We start from the raw sequence: 20,151 nt of genomic DNA on the forward strand, positions 1-20,151 counted from the left end.
CTATCTTTCCTCTCTGCGTTTTCTTTTTTACAACTCAATCACGAATCTCAGATCTCTGGCCACCCGATTTACACTACCTCTCAAGTCATTTGTGTCCACCATCACAATCATCTCATCCACACTTTCACCCTTAATTGCCATAGACACACTTTCTATCGTTCCTCCAGGAAACACTCCTCTAGCATCCTATCTTGCACACCACAGATCATCAAGTCTCCATACATCATACCTCTTGCCACTCTGTTCCTTGATTGCTCACCTGCATCCCTCACTCTCTCCTCTAACCCTTTCTCTCTGTGTTCCCCTACTTACCTGCTGTCTCGGCATCGCTCTCTCTCTCCCTGGTTCCAGCATCCCCTTGCATTCTTCTCATTCCTTCTCTCTGACTGTTTCCATTCTCTCCTCTTCTATCATTCCATAAAACTCTATCTTATTCTCTCTCTTCTACTGTTTCTATTCTCTCCTCTTCTATAATTCCCATAACTCTCTCTCACTCCTACTCTGATTTGCCTAATCTCATCTTTCATACTTCTCATCTCATTCCCAAGACATTCCACCTCCTCTTTCAGCTCATCTACCTCTCTCTGCAAGTTAGCCACTCTTGCTCACCATTCATCCTCCCAATCAAGACAATATCCAAAAACTTTACAATCATTCAAGCCTTCCGTACTCCACACTCTTATTTTTTCATTCATATTCCGCTCGTCATTCTCACCCTCTATCACGCTACTCGTCTCTCTCTCTAGGTTGAGATTCTCCCGTCCCAGACAAACGAGGTCAGTTATTGTAATATCTAACTCACTAAGTTCGTCCCATTGCCTACATTTTGCGATTATATGCATCCCCCCCTTCTCTCACCCGCCACACATCCAACTGCCGGGACACATACATACCATAAGCATCGCATGCCACAAAATCCTGTATTATGTTACACAAAATAGAGTCCTTAAATGGGGAGCACTTGGCGACACACCAATTGTAATTGGAGCTGCGGCTGCTGCCATCATTCAAATAGTGCCAAGGAACTATTACTACAACTAAATGCTACTATACTATGTTATATGCTCTACTGTAAGCTAATTTACTTACGTGATACTATAAGTATAAACTATATTTAACTATACTAAATAACTAAATACGAAAACTCATCTTCTTCTTCTCTTCCACCATAGATGTGTCTGTCTCTGACCTCACCTTCTCAGTAACCGAAAAATAATACAATATAAACAACAACTAAACTCCAAACATGGCACCACTTATATTACTGAAAAAAATGTAGCGCAATTTGCAACAGAAGTCACACTATACACCGTTTAAAAACTTTTTTTCTAGCACAGCTTAAAACCACCGTAACATTCTTCAGCGACTGATTTTGTTCATTTAAATCTTATTCTTTAAAAATTGTACCAAATTTTAGTTACCTGATATCACAGTAAACACAGTTAACAAAAATGCATTCAATGAGTCTGATTCTGACTTTCTCAGCTATTCTAGTATAGAAGGTTGTATGCACACTTTTATTTATTCATATGGGATTTCCCCCATTCCTTCACTAACCCTTAGGACTGGTTGAGTCCTCCTAATGAGGGATTAAGTATATATTTTATGACTGCAGATCATAAAATGGACCAGTTTGCCTATTCTGAGGGACAAAAAACTCAAGTTTTCAGGTGAAAAAAAACTCTTTACCTCCAACTAACTCACTATTATTCAAAAGAGACCAGATAAAGGTTCACCTCATGGACAGGAATTGAATCCGGGTCTTTCTGACCAAAGGGGCTTCATCTATACCGACTGAGCTACAGAGGCAAGAGCATGTGCACTGAAGGCTTAATATAATCAAATATATAATGTAATATAATATTATATTACTATTATATTATATTAATATACAGTAAACCCTCGATTTAATGGACTTCGGATTTAATGGACAAAATTTCCAGTCCATATGTCACTAGTGAAAATTAACACCCTGTTAATTTTAAAATGCTTTTAACCAAGATTTGTTTATAATTAAATTAACAGGCTATTTTATGTTATTAATTTCCTGTTATTTTAAAAAAATTTTGGCGAATAGGCCATCATATGTTAGAAAAACACTGTAGCAATTTAGCCGACATAAATGAGTCACCGCTCATAACACGTTTGGCGAATGATTAGGACGTGATCACACCAATCGCACTGTAATTGGTTCTTCTGTCACGTGGCATGACTTTCTGCAGCAGTTTTATTACACAAGTGGAAAAAAAACTTCCAACATCTTTCTCTAAATCCAGAGTAATTTAATAATAAGATAAGGTTTACCTTTTGCAAACTCGTATAGGTAAATATGACTTCTCTATTACTTCTACCTTAGTATCACCACCTCTGAGTCTGACTCCCACTGACAAGACCTCAATAAAGGTTGAAACCGGTCTAGGTAGTGGCCCTTCCCAGGGCCATCACCAATTAGATCGCACCCTGAGGCAAACAATTAAATATCACCCCTGATGGATTATAAGACAAAAATATAAGAAAATCTCCAATTGATGTTTTGTTTTTATTACAAGAAACACTTGAATGCAAAATGATTGCATAATAATATTAATTAAATGTTGGCTCTATGGGGATATCGCACAATAAAACTGTTTAGAAGCTCTTCTAAATTTAAATTATAAGCTAATCGATATAGTTGCTAGCCCAACCAATCTTTCTTGGGTCATTGCTGTTTGCAAATAATTTTTAATCAGTTTAAGCTTGGAAAACTTCTTTCCGCACTTGCTAGACTAACGGGGAATTGTTGGCGTAGCAACAGCGCCTACTGCAATATAGCTATATATAAAATATAAAAGTTCGAAAAAAAACTTGATAGCTTTTTCAAACATGATTACCTAAACCAAGCACCTCAACATCGAACATTAACTTCACATTAACTTATCTAAAAGCGTGTGTAAAACAAATTTTTTGTTATTACAGTGCTAATATTAATAAAATTGCAATATAATGTTACAGATATTTTTATTTTAAAAAATTCACGATTTAACAGAGTACGTTAAATCAAGGGTTTACTGTAATATTATATAATATTATATTATAATATAATATATTGGTGCCCTAGAGGCAAGACAAGGTATTTTGCAGAGCTGAGCCCACTGGTCAATTCTGATGGAGGTATGAAGGTTGTTATTAGATTGTACTTATTCATCTTTTTATCAAATGGTGAATAAGTTGTAGATATTACTTTGGCATAAAGTCTATGATCAATCTTTCAAATGAGTTATTTTTGCTAAATTTGGTAGGGGTGAATTCTGAGGGCTGACTTAATATTCTTATATATAAATATAAGAATATTATATTGTGAGTATAAGAATATCATGAATATAAAGTCATTGCTAGAATGTATCTTTTCTAGCACAATAACTTGCTGCAGTAATACTGAGTTCAAAGTTCATATACGAGGAACTTATTATTATTATTATTATTATTATTATTATTCAGGCCTCCATGGAGTCAAAAGACTCATCGTGGGAGGTCCTTCCTAAAAACATAAAGTCTGTCAAGACTCATCAAGGGGAAGTCCCCCCCTAAGAAACACAAAGTCTATCATACCACTCCTTAAACTCATTGACCGTTCTCGCTCCCACCACTCCATCAGGCAATGCATTCCACGGTTCATCCACCCTCCACACAAAGAAACCACTCCTTACCCTCTTGCTCACAGTTTCCTTTCGTAACTTCCAGGGATGGCCTCTTGTCATCACTCCTTCCCGCTGTTCAACCAAGCGAAAGAACTCCCCAGTGTCAACCCTGTAACCACCTCTCAACAGTTTAAAAGTCTCAATCATATCACCTCTCCTTCTTCTATCCACCAAACTCTGCAGTCCACATTCTCTCAGCCGATCCTCATAACTATCCTTGTACAGTCCTGAAACCATCTTTGTCATCTGTCTTTGTATCCTTTCCACAGTTAATTTATCCCCTTCAAATCCTGGGGACCAAATCTGAGAACAATAGTCCAAGTGTGGTCTGATCAGAGACTTATACAACGGAATGATAACCCTCTTATCTCTGCAGGTCAGTGGCCTTCTCATAATTGCAGCAATCCTCTGTGTTACCTTCACCACCTTTGCAATATGTCCCCTAAACTTCAGGTTTCTATCAATCATCAACCCCAGATCTCTTGTCTCCCCTACTTCCAGAAAGTAGGTTCCGTTTTTAAATATTTTCTGCAGCGCTGCGATCGCAATGGTGCGTACACTTCTTGGTGTGTGTTTATAATGTCTAAGAAATTCTAATCACCCGCAGCATGTGAAATTAGGTCAGTTATCCATTTCTTGAATGCGAGGAACGTTAAAGCAGCTGAAATTCATCGCCAAATTATTGAGGTTTATGGAGAACACGTAATGAATGATTCAATGGTACGAAGATGGGTAAGACTTTTTTAATGAAGGAAGGACAGGTGTGCACAATGACAAATGCATGCAACCCCTGAATCCAAACAACAATCCATGGAGTGGAGGCACACCTCATCACCAGTCAAGACGATATTGAAGACAATGGAAATTATCCACTCGGAAATCATGTACACTGTGTTTTGGGACAGACAAGAAATTTTGCTGGTAGACTTCTTGGGTCAAAGGCTCCACAATTAAAGCGAGAACGTACTGCCAAACCCTTAAGAAACTGCATTGTGCGATCCAGAATAAATGACGTGACATGCTTACCAGGGGCATTGTTTTGATTCATGATAACGCCCACCCACATGCGGCCCACGTAACACAACTTCTCGCCACCTTCAGCTGGGAACAATTCCATCATCCCCCATATAGTCCTGACCTAGCGCTAAGTGACTTTCACCTGTTCAAACATCTGAAATCTTTCCTTGGTGGCAGTGATTTCAAGATGACGACGACGATGAGGTCAAAGAAGCAGTCAATACATGGTTTGTGTTATAGGCGGGAACCTTCTACGACGAAAGTATACAGCTCTTGGTGCCCCGTTATGATAAGTGCCTGAACAATGGCAGAAATTACGTAGAAAAGTAGTGAAAGATGTCTACTTTAATTTCCAATAAAGTTTTTTTTGTAAGTATATTTTTGTTTCTCTGACAGTCCATCGGAACTTACTTTCTGGATGTCCCTCGTAAATTTAGTCCTATAGTTTCAATGTTAATGACCAAGTTTTTGGACCAAGGGTGATAATGATAGTGCATCAGTGTACAAACTTTGCATGTGTGTGTGTGTGTGTGTGCATGCGTGCGTGTTTTGCATTTTCCTCCCAATAGTAACCCTACCAGGAGGTAATTTATTTCCTACATGCTCAATTACATACAGTGCATATATTACATGTAGCTTCCAAGTACTGATATTTATATTATATCTATATCTACATTTTTGTATCAATATTCATATTTACATTTATATTTTTACATCTATATGTATGTATTCTAATCTTTATATTTATATTTTTATACATACATATATTTACACTATATAATTCACACAATATCAATAATTTATGTTACATTACAATGACTGAAAGTTGATCTTATCAGCAAAATAAATTAATTCTGAGTAATACTTTTGGACAAGTCTGTGTTTTGACACTGGTCACTTGTCTCCAGAAGTGATGACAAGTTGTATTAGGGGCGTCCAGATGTAGTCCAGTAGGTAGCTGACAGTCGTAGAGTATGTGATCAACAGTCTGTTGTTCAGATTATGGAATCTGTGTAGCTAGTGTCTTAATTTTTCATGTCCCATCAGTAGCATGGTTAAACCTGGTGAAATGGCGTGTTTTATCAGTCAGTCTGCTTCTGATAATTGGCAAGAATTCTTTTGTTGTTGTTCCATTTTTTTGATATTTTCCATCCTTCTTCCCACAAGTTTAGGCTTATTCTTCTGCAAGTGTTTTATATCAGATTTCGAGTACTTTTGGTAACTTGTTTCTAACAGTTCGTTTATAGCCACTTCTTTAGCCAGCTGATCTGCTCTCTCGTTTCTTGCTACCCCAGTATGCACCATCATCCAGCAGAACTTGAATTCCCATCCCTCTAGAGCAGGGGGAACATCTGGCCAGCAAAATCATTTGGTCTGGCCCTGCCAAGGCAACCACAGACGGGACTCGAAATTCAATAAATCTAGGAGCTTTTTTCATAGCCAACATAAATTAATATTAAGTGAATCATAATAATGACGTAAATTTTGAGGAACAAGCAAGGAAATTGTTTGTGTCCTGTCTATCCATTATGGGATAGACAGGACACATACGAGTACATAAGAGGACAGACACACATGCTTCTAGTCGACGAAAAGACCTCAAGATTCGATGGTATGAACACTGGATATGTTCCGAATCCAAGATGCAGGATTAGAACAGCGATCAAAGCAAAATAATCGCGTTGCTGGCGACACACACTGGATAGTTATTAAAACTCTTTCTTTTTCCACACGGTTTACCCTGGATGATTATTTTTTCCGGCAGTTGCTTTCCCTTCTGAATGTGTCCAAAATATTGCACAATTTTCTTGTCAATTATGTTTGTTATGTGTGGATATTCAGCTCTTCTAGGATACTTTTATTTGTTCATTCTTCTGTCCAAGACACTGTTAATATTCTTCTTCTTCTTCTTCTTCTTCTCCAGAGCTCAAACGCCTCAATTCTTCTTCTACATTCTTTTGCCATTGTCCAAGACTCAGAAGCATAGAGAAAGATCGAAAAAAAACTAAGGTTTCTACAAGCTTAATTTTGATCTTTTTTGGAGATATGCCTATCTTTCCAGATCATAGTTAAATCAGTCATCGCTTTCTTAGCCAGTACTATTCTTTCTTCTTCTTCTTATCTCTTTTTTCAAGATAGTTTAAATTGTTGACAATTTCAATTCCTTCTATATCTATCTCTTCTGTGTTCTTTAAAATCATTATTTTGGTTTTATCTTGATTTATTCATAAACCATGACTTAAGCTTTCCCATTCTAATTGATTTAGGATGGATTTTAATTCCTGTTCGTTTGTGGCAATTATCAATATGTCATCAGCATATCGTAGGTTAGTGATTGTTTGGCCACTTCTTTTAATGCTTCCACTTTTCTAGAGATCTTTTCATTATAGTTTCACCTTGAAGTAATCTATAAAGCATAGATAAAGGCTTAAGTTGAATTCCCTTGCTTTTTCGATTATTTGTCTGATATTAGATATATGATCTCTAGTTCCTCGACCTTTTCTGAATCTTCCTTGTTCTTCTGAGATTTGATGGTCTATACTACAGTATATTGCAAAGGTGGTGAAGGTAACACAGAGGATTGCTGCTATTATGAGAAGGACACTGACCTGCAGAGATAAGAGGGTTATCATTCTGTTGTATAAGTCTCTGATCAGACCACACTTGGACTATTGTTCTCAGATTTGGTCCCCAGGATTTGAAGGGGATAAATTAACTGTGGAAAGGATATACAAAGACGGATGACAAAGATGGTTTCAGGACTGTACAAGGATAGTTATGAGGATCAGCTGAGAGAATGTGGACTGCAGAGTTTGGTGGATAGAAGAAGGAGAGGTGATATGATTGAGACTTTTAAACTGTTGAGAGGTGGTTACAGGGTTGACAGTGGGAGTTCTTTCGCTTGGTTGAACAGCGGGAAGGAGTGATGACAAGAGGCCATCCCTGGAAGTTACGAAAGGAAACTGTGAGCAAGAGGGTAAGGAGTGGTTTCTTTGTGTGGAGGGTGGTTGAGCCGTGGAATGCATTGCCTGATGGAGTGGTGAGAGCGAGAACGGTCAGTGAGTTTAAAGAGTGGTATGATAGACTTTGTGTTTCTCAGGGGGGGGGGACCTCCCCTTGATGAGTCTTGACAGACTTTATGTCTTAGGAAGGACCTCCCTCGATGAGTCTTTTGACTCCTTGGAGGCCTGAATAATAATAATAATAATAATAATATACCAGTGTTTCCCAACCTGTGGTCCGCGAGTAATTCAAAGGGGAGGTCGGCAGGATAGTTTGTTTTCATTAAACTTTATCTTATCGTGTTGCTCACACCTGGCCTAAATGATATGTTCATATTCTTCCAAATATCACCATTTATAACAATATTGCATTGTCATAAATGACACATTTAGTGTTGTATAATTGTAATTTATTACTTCATCTTTATGATATGTAAAATATAAAAAATTTCCATTTTGGATTTTATGGGGCCACAGTGAATTAACATTCGCTACAAGGGGTCCACGACTTCAAAAAGTTTGGAAAACACTGGTCTATACAATGGTAGTCTAGCTCCAGTATATATTGTTATCAGCACTCATTTCCCACTTCATCCTTGCCGACTTAGCTAGAACGTTTACCATTTGTAAGCTTTTTCGGCAACATCAACATATGAGATCGTTGAAGGTAAATTTTTCATCTATTGTTACTCCTAGGTATTTTAGCTCACTGACTACCTCGAGAACATCTCTGTTCAGGAAGACTGTTACAGATTATTTTGATTTTTTACATGAGATGTGGAGCACTTTAGACTTGATGCTATTGAAGGTAACTTTCTTCTCACGTGCCCACTCTGCAATTTTAAAGAGTTCTTCATTGGCAGTACTTCTAACTGTAAGCCATTGCATCCTCAAATCATTATCATCGCATCATCGGTGAAATCTATGACTTTTGTTTCAGTAGTGAAAGGCAATCTTAATAGCAAGTTGTACTGAATGTTCCAGAAACCTGGTCCACAACAGGAACCTTGCAGACAGCCTCATTCAACGACGTAGCTGGGGGGGGGGGGGGGAGGTTCGCCCTGTGTTTGCCTTGATTACTGTATGTTTAAGAAATCTTGCCATACTGTCTACAGAACAGCACTGAGTGATGAAATGAAATAATAGACTTCGACAATGTCTTCGACGATTTTGCTAATGGAAAGGCAAGAAAAATAACATTTAAGAATGTTGGAATTAAAATTTTACTTCAAAAATAAACATAGTGTTTTAATTTATTTCCCTGTATGTCGTTTTGACTTTTTGTAGTATTTTTGGTGTGTATTGAGAGGGGGTGACAAAAGCTCTAGCTACAGCACTGGCTTCATTTGACTTCTTTTGTTACAGCTGTGGTTTTTAATGTCATGATTGCTCTTCTGTCTGTAAAATAATTTTTCGTAAGGTAGAGTAAATTTTTTGGACATTTGAAATCTCTTAATTGATTAATTATGGTTGTTGCCATGCAGCATCAAAGGCCCCTTATACATCAAGTGAGATCAGTAGTGCTTTTTGCTATAGACTGTCTTCTGTGAACTCTTGAACTTCCATAATTGCATCTATGCTTGATTGAGATTTTAATACACATTGATTGCTGCTTAATAGGGCTCTTGAGTAGACAAAGTGCATTATTCGGTTTATCAGAAGTTTTTCTAGTATCTTACCAGCAACATTTATGAGACTGATTGGCCTGTATTTGCTAATTTCATTGGATGTTTATTTTCCTTGACTGATTATGGGTATAATTTTAGAGAGTTTCCATAATAAAGGAAATAACCCTGTTTTTAGGCATTCATTATAAACCATTGTTATGAATCTAAGGAATTCGACAAATGCTCTTAGGAGTATATCACTGGTTATTCTGTAACCTCCAGAGTTTTTCTTGGATCCATTGATTTTAATATTGACTAGATTTCATTAGTTGTAAATAAATCGTCATTAGGGAGTGTCTATGTCTGTTTCATTCTTTGTCTGTAAGCTTTTGTGGATTTCTTCATCTGTTGATTCATTGTCATCAGGAATAAACTTGTTTATCATAATAGCTACAGTTTCTGCTAAGTTTTAAGTGTAAAAGCCATCTGTTTTCTTAAAAGTTGATAATACATGTGTTGCTTTACTCTTGATTGCTGCTAATTTATATATAGAGTTCCAAGGATTCAATACAGTTGAAGCAGTACAGAATTTTTTCCATGATTCTGTTTTCCTATTTGTAATTTTGGAGTGATAGCTGTATTTAGCTTTATAATAGTTCTGTCTTTTACTCTGTCTTAAATCTTGATTATTGTATGTTCTTTGATATAGTCATCTCAGTGTGTTTACACGTTTTCTTAGGACTGTTAGTTCATCCTTCCTCCAAGGTGCTGATTTTCTTCCATCCATGTTTAGCTTCTTGGTGTTCTGAGTGTTTAGTCACTGGATTTTTTTGACCTGATGAAAGCACAGAAGTAAGGAAGTCTATATCAGCTTATGCTGATGCCCAGATGGCTAGGCTCTTGTCTAAGCTGAGATGTTGTTCACTGATCCCATTAAAGTGATGTTCTGTGATTAGGCATGCAAATATGTCTCGATTGGTTTTGTGGGCAAAGTACTTGATGTTAATGCGATGGTTTGTCTTGTATATTCCAACTAAATTTTGTTACTGATGATGAAACTTAATATGTGATGATCAGAACAACTTTCCTCTTCCTTGGATCTCCATTCAGAAACCTGGGGTAAAATAGCAGTTTGTTATCGTCAGATCAATGAAGCTGCTTCCCCTGATATTTTCAAATGATGGGATATTACAGTCATCGATTAGTATGTGTAAGGAATTTGATGCTAAAAACTCTTCCAGATTTTTACCTCAATTGTTTGTGCTCTCATTAAACCATAAAACCGAATAGGCATTACCATCCATTCCAAGAATTAGGCCATGAATGATGGTAAAATTCACGATGTTTGCCCATTTTTCTAAGTCGTATTGTATGTCAGTGTGAGAGTTTAGATACATACTCACAGCAAAAGTTTTACTTTCTATAAGTACCACGTCCTCATTGCTGTACTGAGAAATCAATATTGCTTTGCCTTCAGGGTTGACCATGAGTATTGCAGCTCTCTTTCTTTCTGATCCTTTGGAAAATATTTTATAATTAGTTGGAAAGCCACATATTTTGTTGTAATGTTCTTGTATTAATGCTAGTCCTATATTTTTTCTATTTATGAATTCTGTTAAGTTATTTAGAGACTTGACAGAGTGTTTCAAGATTTATTTGAAGCCATGCCAGGGAAGTAGCGCTGTTTCTGTCTATAGTAGTTGTATGTCGTGCAGTCTTTGCTTAGTGCTATATGTTTGCCACGTTTTTGGTTTTGGCATGTTTGTTATGATTTTGGCAATTTATAAAAGTTCATCTCGGATCCATTTTGTGGGCACTCGCTGAACTTGTGTTCCTTAGAGCAGAACAAACAAACAGGTGATTTTCCCCCTACAGTTATTGCAATTAAAGCACCACAGAATGCTTATGTATTCTGTGCAATGGCAAATTCTCCACAGTATTGTGACACAGATTTTCAGCAATTTGGTCCTCACCATTGAATTGACTTCAATAATTAAGTTTCTCTTGTTCATTTTTTTATTTGTCATGAATTTCTGTATCATCTTTGTATGGCCACATGGCCACTGAAGAGTTCTTCTGCATGCATATTGAGTCAATTGCATTGTCTGTATCGATTTCATTGGAATATCATATATAATTAGCTTTCGAAAGTGTTTCTTACTAGGATTTGCTACTAATGTGTCTTTGAATTCCTTAGAGATTTCGTTACGTAGCAAGTCTATGTTGGTCTTTTCTTTGGATTCAATTAAGACTCCTCCATTATTAATACTTTTCATTTTTGTGATTCGATTTTGATTTTTTTATGATCTATTATTTCTTTATATTTTGGTTTCTTCGCTGTTTAGTTGAGCTAAGCTAGACTATTAATTTATAGCAAGGAATGTTTTTAGATTTGTCTTTGTTTTTAGCATTGTTATAGCATTGTCTATAACTGCTTTGTCAGAAAATTTAATGAAACTTTAGAAATGCTATGCACACCTATTCAACGCAATAAAAATCATGAAATCATCTTACACCAAGTATAGTCATTGGTTATCAGGTATCTCATGCACACAAACCTTGGGCATGATTCACATTATGTTTTTTTTAAATACTATAATTCCAGCTAGTACATATGACATCACACACATCCATCCTTTGTTCTAGTTTTCAACTTTGATTCCATTTCATTCTACCTTTGATACAGTAAAGGCCTGTTGTTGTTTAATTGATATCTACAAACTCTCATGAAAAAGCATATGCATAATTGACCACAAATGCTCAAATATGGGGTATAAAAGCTTTGCATTGGCTAAACTGTATAATTCAGAGTGCCTGGTCAGAAATTTGAATTCCAGATGATTAGCGTAGAACTCTCATAGTACTTTTATTAGTACTTTTCATTTTTGTGATTCCAGTTTTGATTTTTCTTAGGTCCATTTTTTTTTATTTATGATATTTTTGGTTTCTTTGTTGTTTAATTGAGCTATCAGTTTCACAAATGATTTATAGCAAGGATTGTTTTCATATTCATTTTTGTTTTTAGCATTGTTTTTAATGACTTGTGAGTATAGAAGAGTAGGCTGAGCTAAGTTAGCCTGTTCCTGCTTGTTTGCAGTAGAAGTATCAAAAGAACTTAATAAATTTAGTTTAATCCTTTATCCAAGTGTGTGCAAACAAAGTTTGCACCTGAAAGTATCTTCAGGACTGGGGTAAAGTGGTACAACACCGGGCAACTCCTTGCAAAGGTGGAGCAAGCTACCAACACTCCTATCTCAGTATCTCCCATAATGCAAAACACATCTCCTTGCGGAAATGTATAATGTTATGCATTAAGGGAAGGGCCACTACTCAGACTAGTTTCGACCTTTACTGAGGTTTCTTCAATGGGATAGAATAAAAATCATTCAAACACTTGAAACTTTAATACTATGGAGTAAATGACTCACTGTTAGAAAGAACACTGTACAAGCTATCAGTTGGTTTTAGATATATCCAGTTATCCTGTTCGATACCACACAAAATCAAGGCAAAAAGAGGAGCGATCTCAGCAATGTATGCTATTAAAATAATCCATTTCTATTGTTAAATAGCTCAAGTATCAAACTAGGTAAAAGTGGGTTGATTAAATTATAAATGACAAATTACACTTGGAGACAGGAAGAGCAGTCTGGATATTTATTTGGAAAAATCATAAAAATCAATTGACAATTGATTTTCATGATTTATTACTTGAATTTAATTACTTTTATTTTATTTTATTTTAATACATGACTTTAATTGATAATCTTCAATTGTCAATTAAAGATTGACAAATTGAAGACTGAAGATATTTAATCTTCAGTCTTCAATAATAATATATTGCAATGAAATCTAGAATTTAACTAAAGATATGATTAACAAATTGAGAGTTATAAGAAAAGAACAGAAAGAAAAGGTATCATGTCTCTACACATTACATCAAATAATGTCTAGAGACAGGATACCCTCTCATTTGATAAGATCAAAAACAGCACAGGACATTATAGATATTATCCAATACATCATGCACTCAAAGTGGAGATGGAATGGACAAATCAAAATATATAACATAAGATGGCCTAAATTACTAAAATAATGGAAACTTATTGATAGCAATAAGAAGACCAAAGAAAATATGGTAGGATGAGATTGTGAAGACTGTTGGAGAGTTGAATAGAAAAGACTGTGGGGGGGAAGGAACTTCATCAGACTGATGCAGGTTGAAGAAGAAGAGGCTTGACTGCAATTTTTCTAGTCAAACTTGGAGGGTACTTTATGATCAGTGCATAACAGATTCATGCATACCCTTTGTTTAACATTATAGCACTATGTTGCTTGGTGAACTGATATCCAGTGATATTTATAACCTACAACATAATGCTGATATGAGTATCAAAATGTTGATTTATATAATTAAAATAGTTATATCAACTGTGCTTAGTATCTCCATAAATATTATAATGCCACTGTACTAACACATAGCAATCAATAATATATTAAATACAGGTACACCACTGATTTTCTGGCAGGCACCCTTGGTTCTACAGCCTTCCCAGATCAACCGAAGTCAGGTAATAATAATTTATCTGTACACCTCTGACCTGTTGATTATACTTTTTCTCGTGGCATTAAATATTAAATATAAATTAAATGTTTTCCTTTCTTTTAGGGTTACACGGTGATCAGCATGCATTTTAAAAATTTTATGGAATTTACAACCGTGTTAAAAAAAACTTTTTTTATTATCCCGACGTTTCGATCTTCACATCAAGATCATCATCTGGAGCGTACATAAATATACAGGACAAGCTGAGTTACATCATTGACTGTAAGCTAGAGAAACAATGATTTGATCACGTTATTCTACTGGCATGACCTCTGGTGAAAAAAAAAAATAATAATTATAAATTACATCAAGCTAAATTCTATTTTACAATGACAGGAATAAACATTCTTTTAGATGGTTTTCTTTCAGAAACAATTGGTGTCCTATTTTTAGTATTACAATTCTTATTTTTGATTTACAATACTGAATTTTTTTACAGTCCTGTTTATAGTTGTTCTTAGTGAGGAAGTCGAATATATACCTTCCATATGTTTGGGATTTTTAGACCATCATTATTGTTCAGGTTGGGGTGGTTGATAATAATCTCACAGGCTTCCTTGAATTTCTGTTCATACCATGTTTTAGTGTGATGTAGACAGCTGGTGGTTTTCCAGTCAATTCTGTGTAAGGTATTCAGGGCATGATCAGAAAGGCCAGCTTCATCATAATTATTATATTTAATGTGTCGTTTATGTTCCTTTTGTCTAATAGGAATTGTGTTCCTGTTTCTCCTATATATGGTATGTTGCAAGTACAATAAATCTGGTATACTCCAGGGTGGGCTAGTGGAGGGAGTGGGTCTTCGGATGAGTTGAGTAAGCTTTTTTAAACCTTTAAACCTCCTGCAAAATTAAAAAGCTTACTCAACTCATCCAAAGACCAACTCCCTCCACTAGCCCACCCTGGAGTATACCGGATTTATTGTACTTGCAACATACCATATATAGGAGAAACAGGATGCACAATTCCTATTAGACAAAAGGAACATAAACGAACATAAAGGAACATAATTGTATAAGGCCTTAATTAGGCCACATATGGACTAATGTGCAGATTTGACACCTGGTTTTCAAAAGGATAAGGAGATGCTGGAAAGGGTCCAGAGGCAATTGACTAAGATCAGCTCCTGTGGGTCTTAAGTGGCCCACAGGAGCTGATCTTTGGAATGTTGAAAATGAGGAAAGATTTAGAAGGTGCAATTTACAGACTCTAGTGGATAGGAGGAAGAGGGATGAAATGAGAGAGATGTACAAGTTGGTAAGAAGTTGTTATAGGATCAATGTTGAAGAGGCTTTTCATAAAATGGTCTGTGATCAGGGGAGAACAAGAGGTCATCCCTGGAAGTTGTATAAGGTGGATGTGAAAAAGGCAGTGAGAAGCAGGTTCTTTGAATGCAAAGTTGTGAATGATTGGAATCCCTTGCCTGAGAGTGTGGTGTCTGCAGAGAATTTGAATGTGTTTAAGGTGCAGTATGATTAGATTGTATGACAAAGATCTCCTAGATAAGTCTTTCACTCCATGGAGTCTTAGGATAATAATAATGATATTTTTCTTACACAGGAGCTCATCACACTGGGGAACTGAACAGAAATCACGAATAAGAAGAATTTTTCAATCATTCAATACGCCTACAGATAGAGAGTGTGCTCAGGCTTCAGGTTTTTTTTTTAACATAACCTCAGTAGTAATTCAACCATTTTTATTTGCATGGTATATTAAAGTAAATATCAATGCCTTTCAAGCCCCTAAGGAATTTAGTTTTTCCTATTACCAGAGTCTGTGCGTGTCTGCTGCATTTGGGCACCCTAGAATAGTAACTGTACCCTCAAGAATGTCTGAATCCTGTGGGCCTTGCTTCGTCCTCTGCTGTTAATGTCCTTCACAATGTGCATTGCCAATATAATGCAGTTTCATTAGCATTATCAACTTTCTTGAGATTGAGGTGTTCGTCAGATGTAATGTAACTTTACCAAATTTGTTCACACATTCAATAGCCTCTTTGTGGTCTGCAGATTGTTTTTCACCACAAACTTTATGGACAGAAATACCCTGATGCTTTTAGAAATCATTGATGCCATCCTTCACCACAGTCACACTCACACCAATTAAGCAAGCATGTACTTAATTAATTAGGTGCATCTGTGGCTGTCCAGTGAACTAGTCTAGTGGTCTCAAGAATTTCAAGGGTGTAATAAATTTAGCTTAATCCTTTATCTAAGTGCAAGCAAACAAATTTTACATCTCAAGCATCTTCAGGACTGAGGCAACTCGTGGTAAAGGTGGACTAAACTTGACTAGGGTTAGCGGCCCTTCCCTTAATGCATAGCATTATGGATGTCTGCAAGGAGATGTGCTTTGCATTATGGGAGATACTGAGACAATGAGTGATGAGAGTTTGGTCCACCTTTACCACGAATTGCCCCAGTCCTGAAGATACTTCAGGAGCAAACTTTGTTCGCTTGCACTTGGATAAAGGATTAAACTAAATTTATTATAGTCTAACCAAGTGGAAAAAAACTTCTAACAAATTTCAAGTGTGCTCTCATAATTTTGCCTCTACTAAAGGAGGTGCAAGATTGTCCACTGTTGGAAAATCGGTAGTGTAGCTGTATATATTAAAAAATTTTGAAAAACATCTTACCTTTTTTAAGTTATAACTATGATTTTTTCCTTCGAGAAGTTTTTTCTGTAATTCTATGAGTTCAAATTAGAAGAAAATAAAAGCTAGACTTTCAGAAATCAAAGAGTATTTAATATTTCAAAGTAACAAGGGGCATAAATAAAACTTGATACCAAAATATAATAGTTATATTAAAAAATAATAATAAATGAATAAATAAACAAAATTAAAATTAAGCTAGAAAATAATGAAATCCAAGCATCCAATCATTATGCCTCATTAAATATAATATCTTGTGGAATCAAGAGATGTTGCATATGATATGTAAGGATAACGATGCCATTTTGCCTCTTTACAAAGCCTTGGGCAAAAAGGTCAGAAAACAGAAGAAACTTTGGAATTTATAGACCTGAAGACTGTACTCTTTAGGAAACATATAGAAAGAAGACTGCTCCAAACGATAGCAGAAGAAGGAATTATTATTTGGTAACCTCCATAGAGCCAACAGACTCATCATGAAAGGCCACAATGAGTCTGTAACATGTCTATCATATCTATTAAACAGCAACATGTCCATCATAATGAGCTTTGAAGTTATTTACACTACCTGCACTAACAAAGCACTCAGGCACATTCCACTCACTAACAACTCTCCACATAAAAAATCTACTCCTCACACTCCTTCTTCACCACATCTTTATACAATTTCCAACGATGGCCACTCATTCTTCCCATCTTAACAGCCACTCTTTTTATAATTTCTTCTATATTAATCTGATAGAATCCCTTAACTAACTTAAAGGTGTTGAAAGTTTATTTTTCACTTGGTTAGACTATAATAAATTTAGTTTAATCCTTTATCCAAGTGTGAGCAAACAAAGTTTGCACCTGAAAATATCTTCAGGACTGAATATGGTGTGACCTCAATAAAGGTCGAAACTAGTCTGGGTAGTGGCCAATCTCTCAATGCATAACATTATACATATCTGCAAGGAGATGTGGTTTGCATTATGGGAGATACTGAGATAGGAGTGATGTTAGCTTGGTCCACCTTTGCTACGAGTTGCCCGGTGTTGTACTACCCTACCCCAGTAACACCATATTCAGTCCTGAAGATATTTTCAGGCGCAAACTTTGTTTGCTCACACTTGGATAAAGGATTAAACTAAATTTATTATAGTCTAACCAAGTGAAAAATAAACTTTCAACATCTTTCTCTAAATCCAGAGTAATTTAATAAAAAAAAAAGGTGGCAAACCTTTTAGCAACTCCTATAGGTAAAGATGACCTCACTAGTGCTTCTGCCTGGTATCTCCACCACTGGGTCTGGCTCCCACTGAAGAGACCTCAATAAAGGTCGAAACTACTCTAAATAGTGGCCAATCCCTTAATGCATAACATTATACATATCTGCAATGAGATGTGTTTTGCATTATGGGAAATACTGGGATAGGAGTGATGTTAGCTTGGTCCACCTTTGCTACGAGTTGCCCGGTGTTGTACTACCTTATCCCAGTAAGGTAGTACAACACCATATTCAGTCCTGAAGATATTTTCAGGAGAAAACTTTGTTTGCTCACACTTGGATAAAGGATTAAACTAAATTTATTATAACTTGAAGGTCTCTATTATATCTCCACTTTATCACCTATTCACCAATCTCTGTGAGCCAAATTCTCTCAAAATGCTCTTCATAACCAACACTCCAGAGTCTTGATATTACATTGGTTATTCGTCTTTGGACCCTCTCTATAATAATTATTGAGGACCCTCTTTCAATAATTGAAGAAAATCTTCTTCAGCAAGTTTGGAGATGAACTGTGATGCAGCTGTTGGATTCTAATATGCTGTGCAATAGTTGCAGCGAGAGTAGTGGAATTATTGATGCCAATTTTGATGAACAGCATACATGAAAGTTGAAAATGTTTTCACTTGGTTATACTATAAATTAAAGATGACAAGAAATAATATTCTTGTTCCTCTCAGTGGAAGGGTGGGCCTGTCATTGAGTGGAATTACTACTGAGTAAAATGATCCTCCAGGTCATTTGCTGAATTTAGAGTGATCTGGGGGGGGGATCACTCTCAATTCAGCAAGTGACCTGAAGGATCATTTTCATTGATGTCCAGCAATGGATATCAATGAAACCGATGTCATTGACTTACTAAGAGTCCCATTCACAAGAATTAACGAATGAAGATCTCATGGAGATAGAGAAGCAGCTGATAGAAACACAAGAACACAAAGAATCAGAAGATCCACAGAAAAGAAAGTTTATGACAAAAGAATTAGCTGAAGCCTTTCATCTCATTGAAGCAGGATTTGCTAAGCTTTAGGAGCAAGATCCTAACATTGAGTGGTTAACAAAGGCTTACTGTGCAGTTAGTGAGAACATCAACTGCTACAAGGCCATTTATGATGAAAAAAAGAAAAAGGCTGTGCAAACAATCCTAGATACCTTTTCAAGAAACTCACTTCAGATGTAAGCTCCCCTCCTCCAGCAACAGAATCAAATCCTGATTCTCCAGTACCAAGTCCATCTGCTCTAGCACCATCTCCATCATCATCTTCTGATTAATGTTAGCCTACCTTCTTGCCTAAAAAATGCCCCTTCCAGTAAGCAAGACATTGATGCAACCTTTAATATTCTTTAAATTTCTCCTATCTAAACTTTTTGTATGATATTGTTTTTATGTTCTGTTTGTTTGAATTAAAAGAAAGAGCAGAATAGTTTCTGTAACTTATTATTATTATTATTATTATTACAGTATTACACTGTATTATTATTGCCACATATGAGCCATTATAGTATTATTATTATTACCACCATATGTGTGCTGTTCATCAGGAATCCGAGTTACATACAAATCTGACTTAAAGACATTCCCAGGAACGTATCTCATCCATAACCAGGGACTCTCTGTATAAATATTGAATAGAGCTGGAGATAAGCTACATCCCTGTTTGATACCCTGATTTATTTCAATCTCTTCTGTTAATTTATTATGTAACTGTATTTTTGTATCTTTATATAAACTATGTATAGCTTGTACCAAATGTAATGGATATCCTTTTTTTTTTTCATTATATTCCATAGTTTTTCTGTGTGTATTTTATCAAAAGCTTTTTCATAATCTATAAAGGCCATATGAGTTTCTAAACGAAATTCTCATCTTTTGTCAATAATTCTGTTTGTTTGAATTAAAAGAAAGAGCAGAATAGTTTCTGTAACTTATTATTATTATTATTATTATTATTATTATTATTATTACAGTATTACACTGTATTATTATTGCCACATATGAGCCATTATAGTATTATTATTATTACCACCATATGTGTGCTGTTCATCAGGAATCCGAGTTACATACAAATCTGACTTAAAGACATTCCCAGGAACGTATCTCATCCATTGAAAGTTGGACGCATGTTGGAACGAAAGTACTGAACCAAAGAAAGATGAATGACAGTAAAAGTGAGAAGAATGATAGCGAAAGTTGGACGCATGTTAGTCCGAAAGTACGGAAACAAAGAAAGATATGTGAGAGTGAAAGTGAGAAGAATGACAGTGAAAGTTGGACGTATGTTGGACCGAAAGTACGGAAACAAAGAAGGATTAATG

At 35.9% G+C, this 20,151-nt stretch overlaps 1 protein-coding gene across 1 annotated transcript in view; it reads right to left on the minus strand.

Moving 5' to 3' along the window:
• LOC150109432 (uncharacterized) overlaps window positions 1-20,151 on the minus strand; it is a 334,156-nt gene that overhangs the window by 236,429 nt on the left and 77,576 nt on the right. Inside the window, exon 4 of the mRNA XM_090408164.1 lies at window positions 16,551-16,603. Within this exon, the coding sequence (XP_090264290.1) occupies window positions 16,551-16,603 (53 nt within the window). The remainder of the gene's footprint in view (window positions 1-16,550; window positions 16,604-20,151) is intronic.

Source organism: Typopeltis vanoorti, chromosome 2 (assembly GCF_054136105.1).
Source record: "Typopeltis vanoorti isolate ZY-2024b chromosome 2, IOZ_Tvanoo_1.0, whole genome shotgun sequence".
Classification (NCBI taxonomy): domain Eukaryota; kingdom Metazoa; phylum Arthropoda; class Arachnida; order Uropygi; family Thelyphonidae; genus Typopeltis; species Typopeltis vanoorti.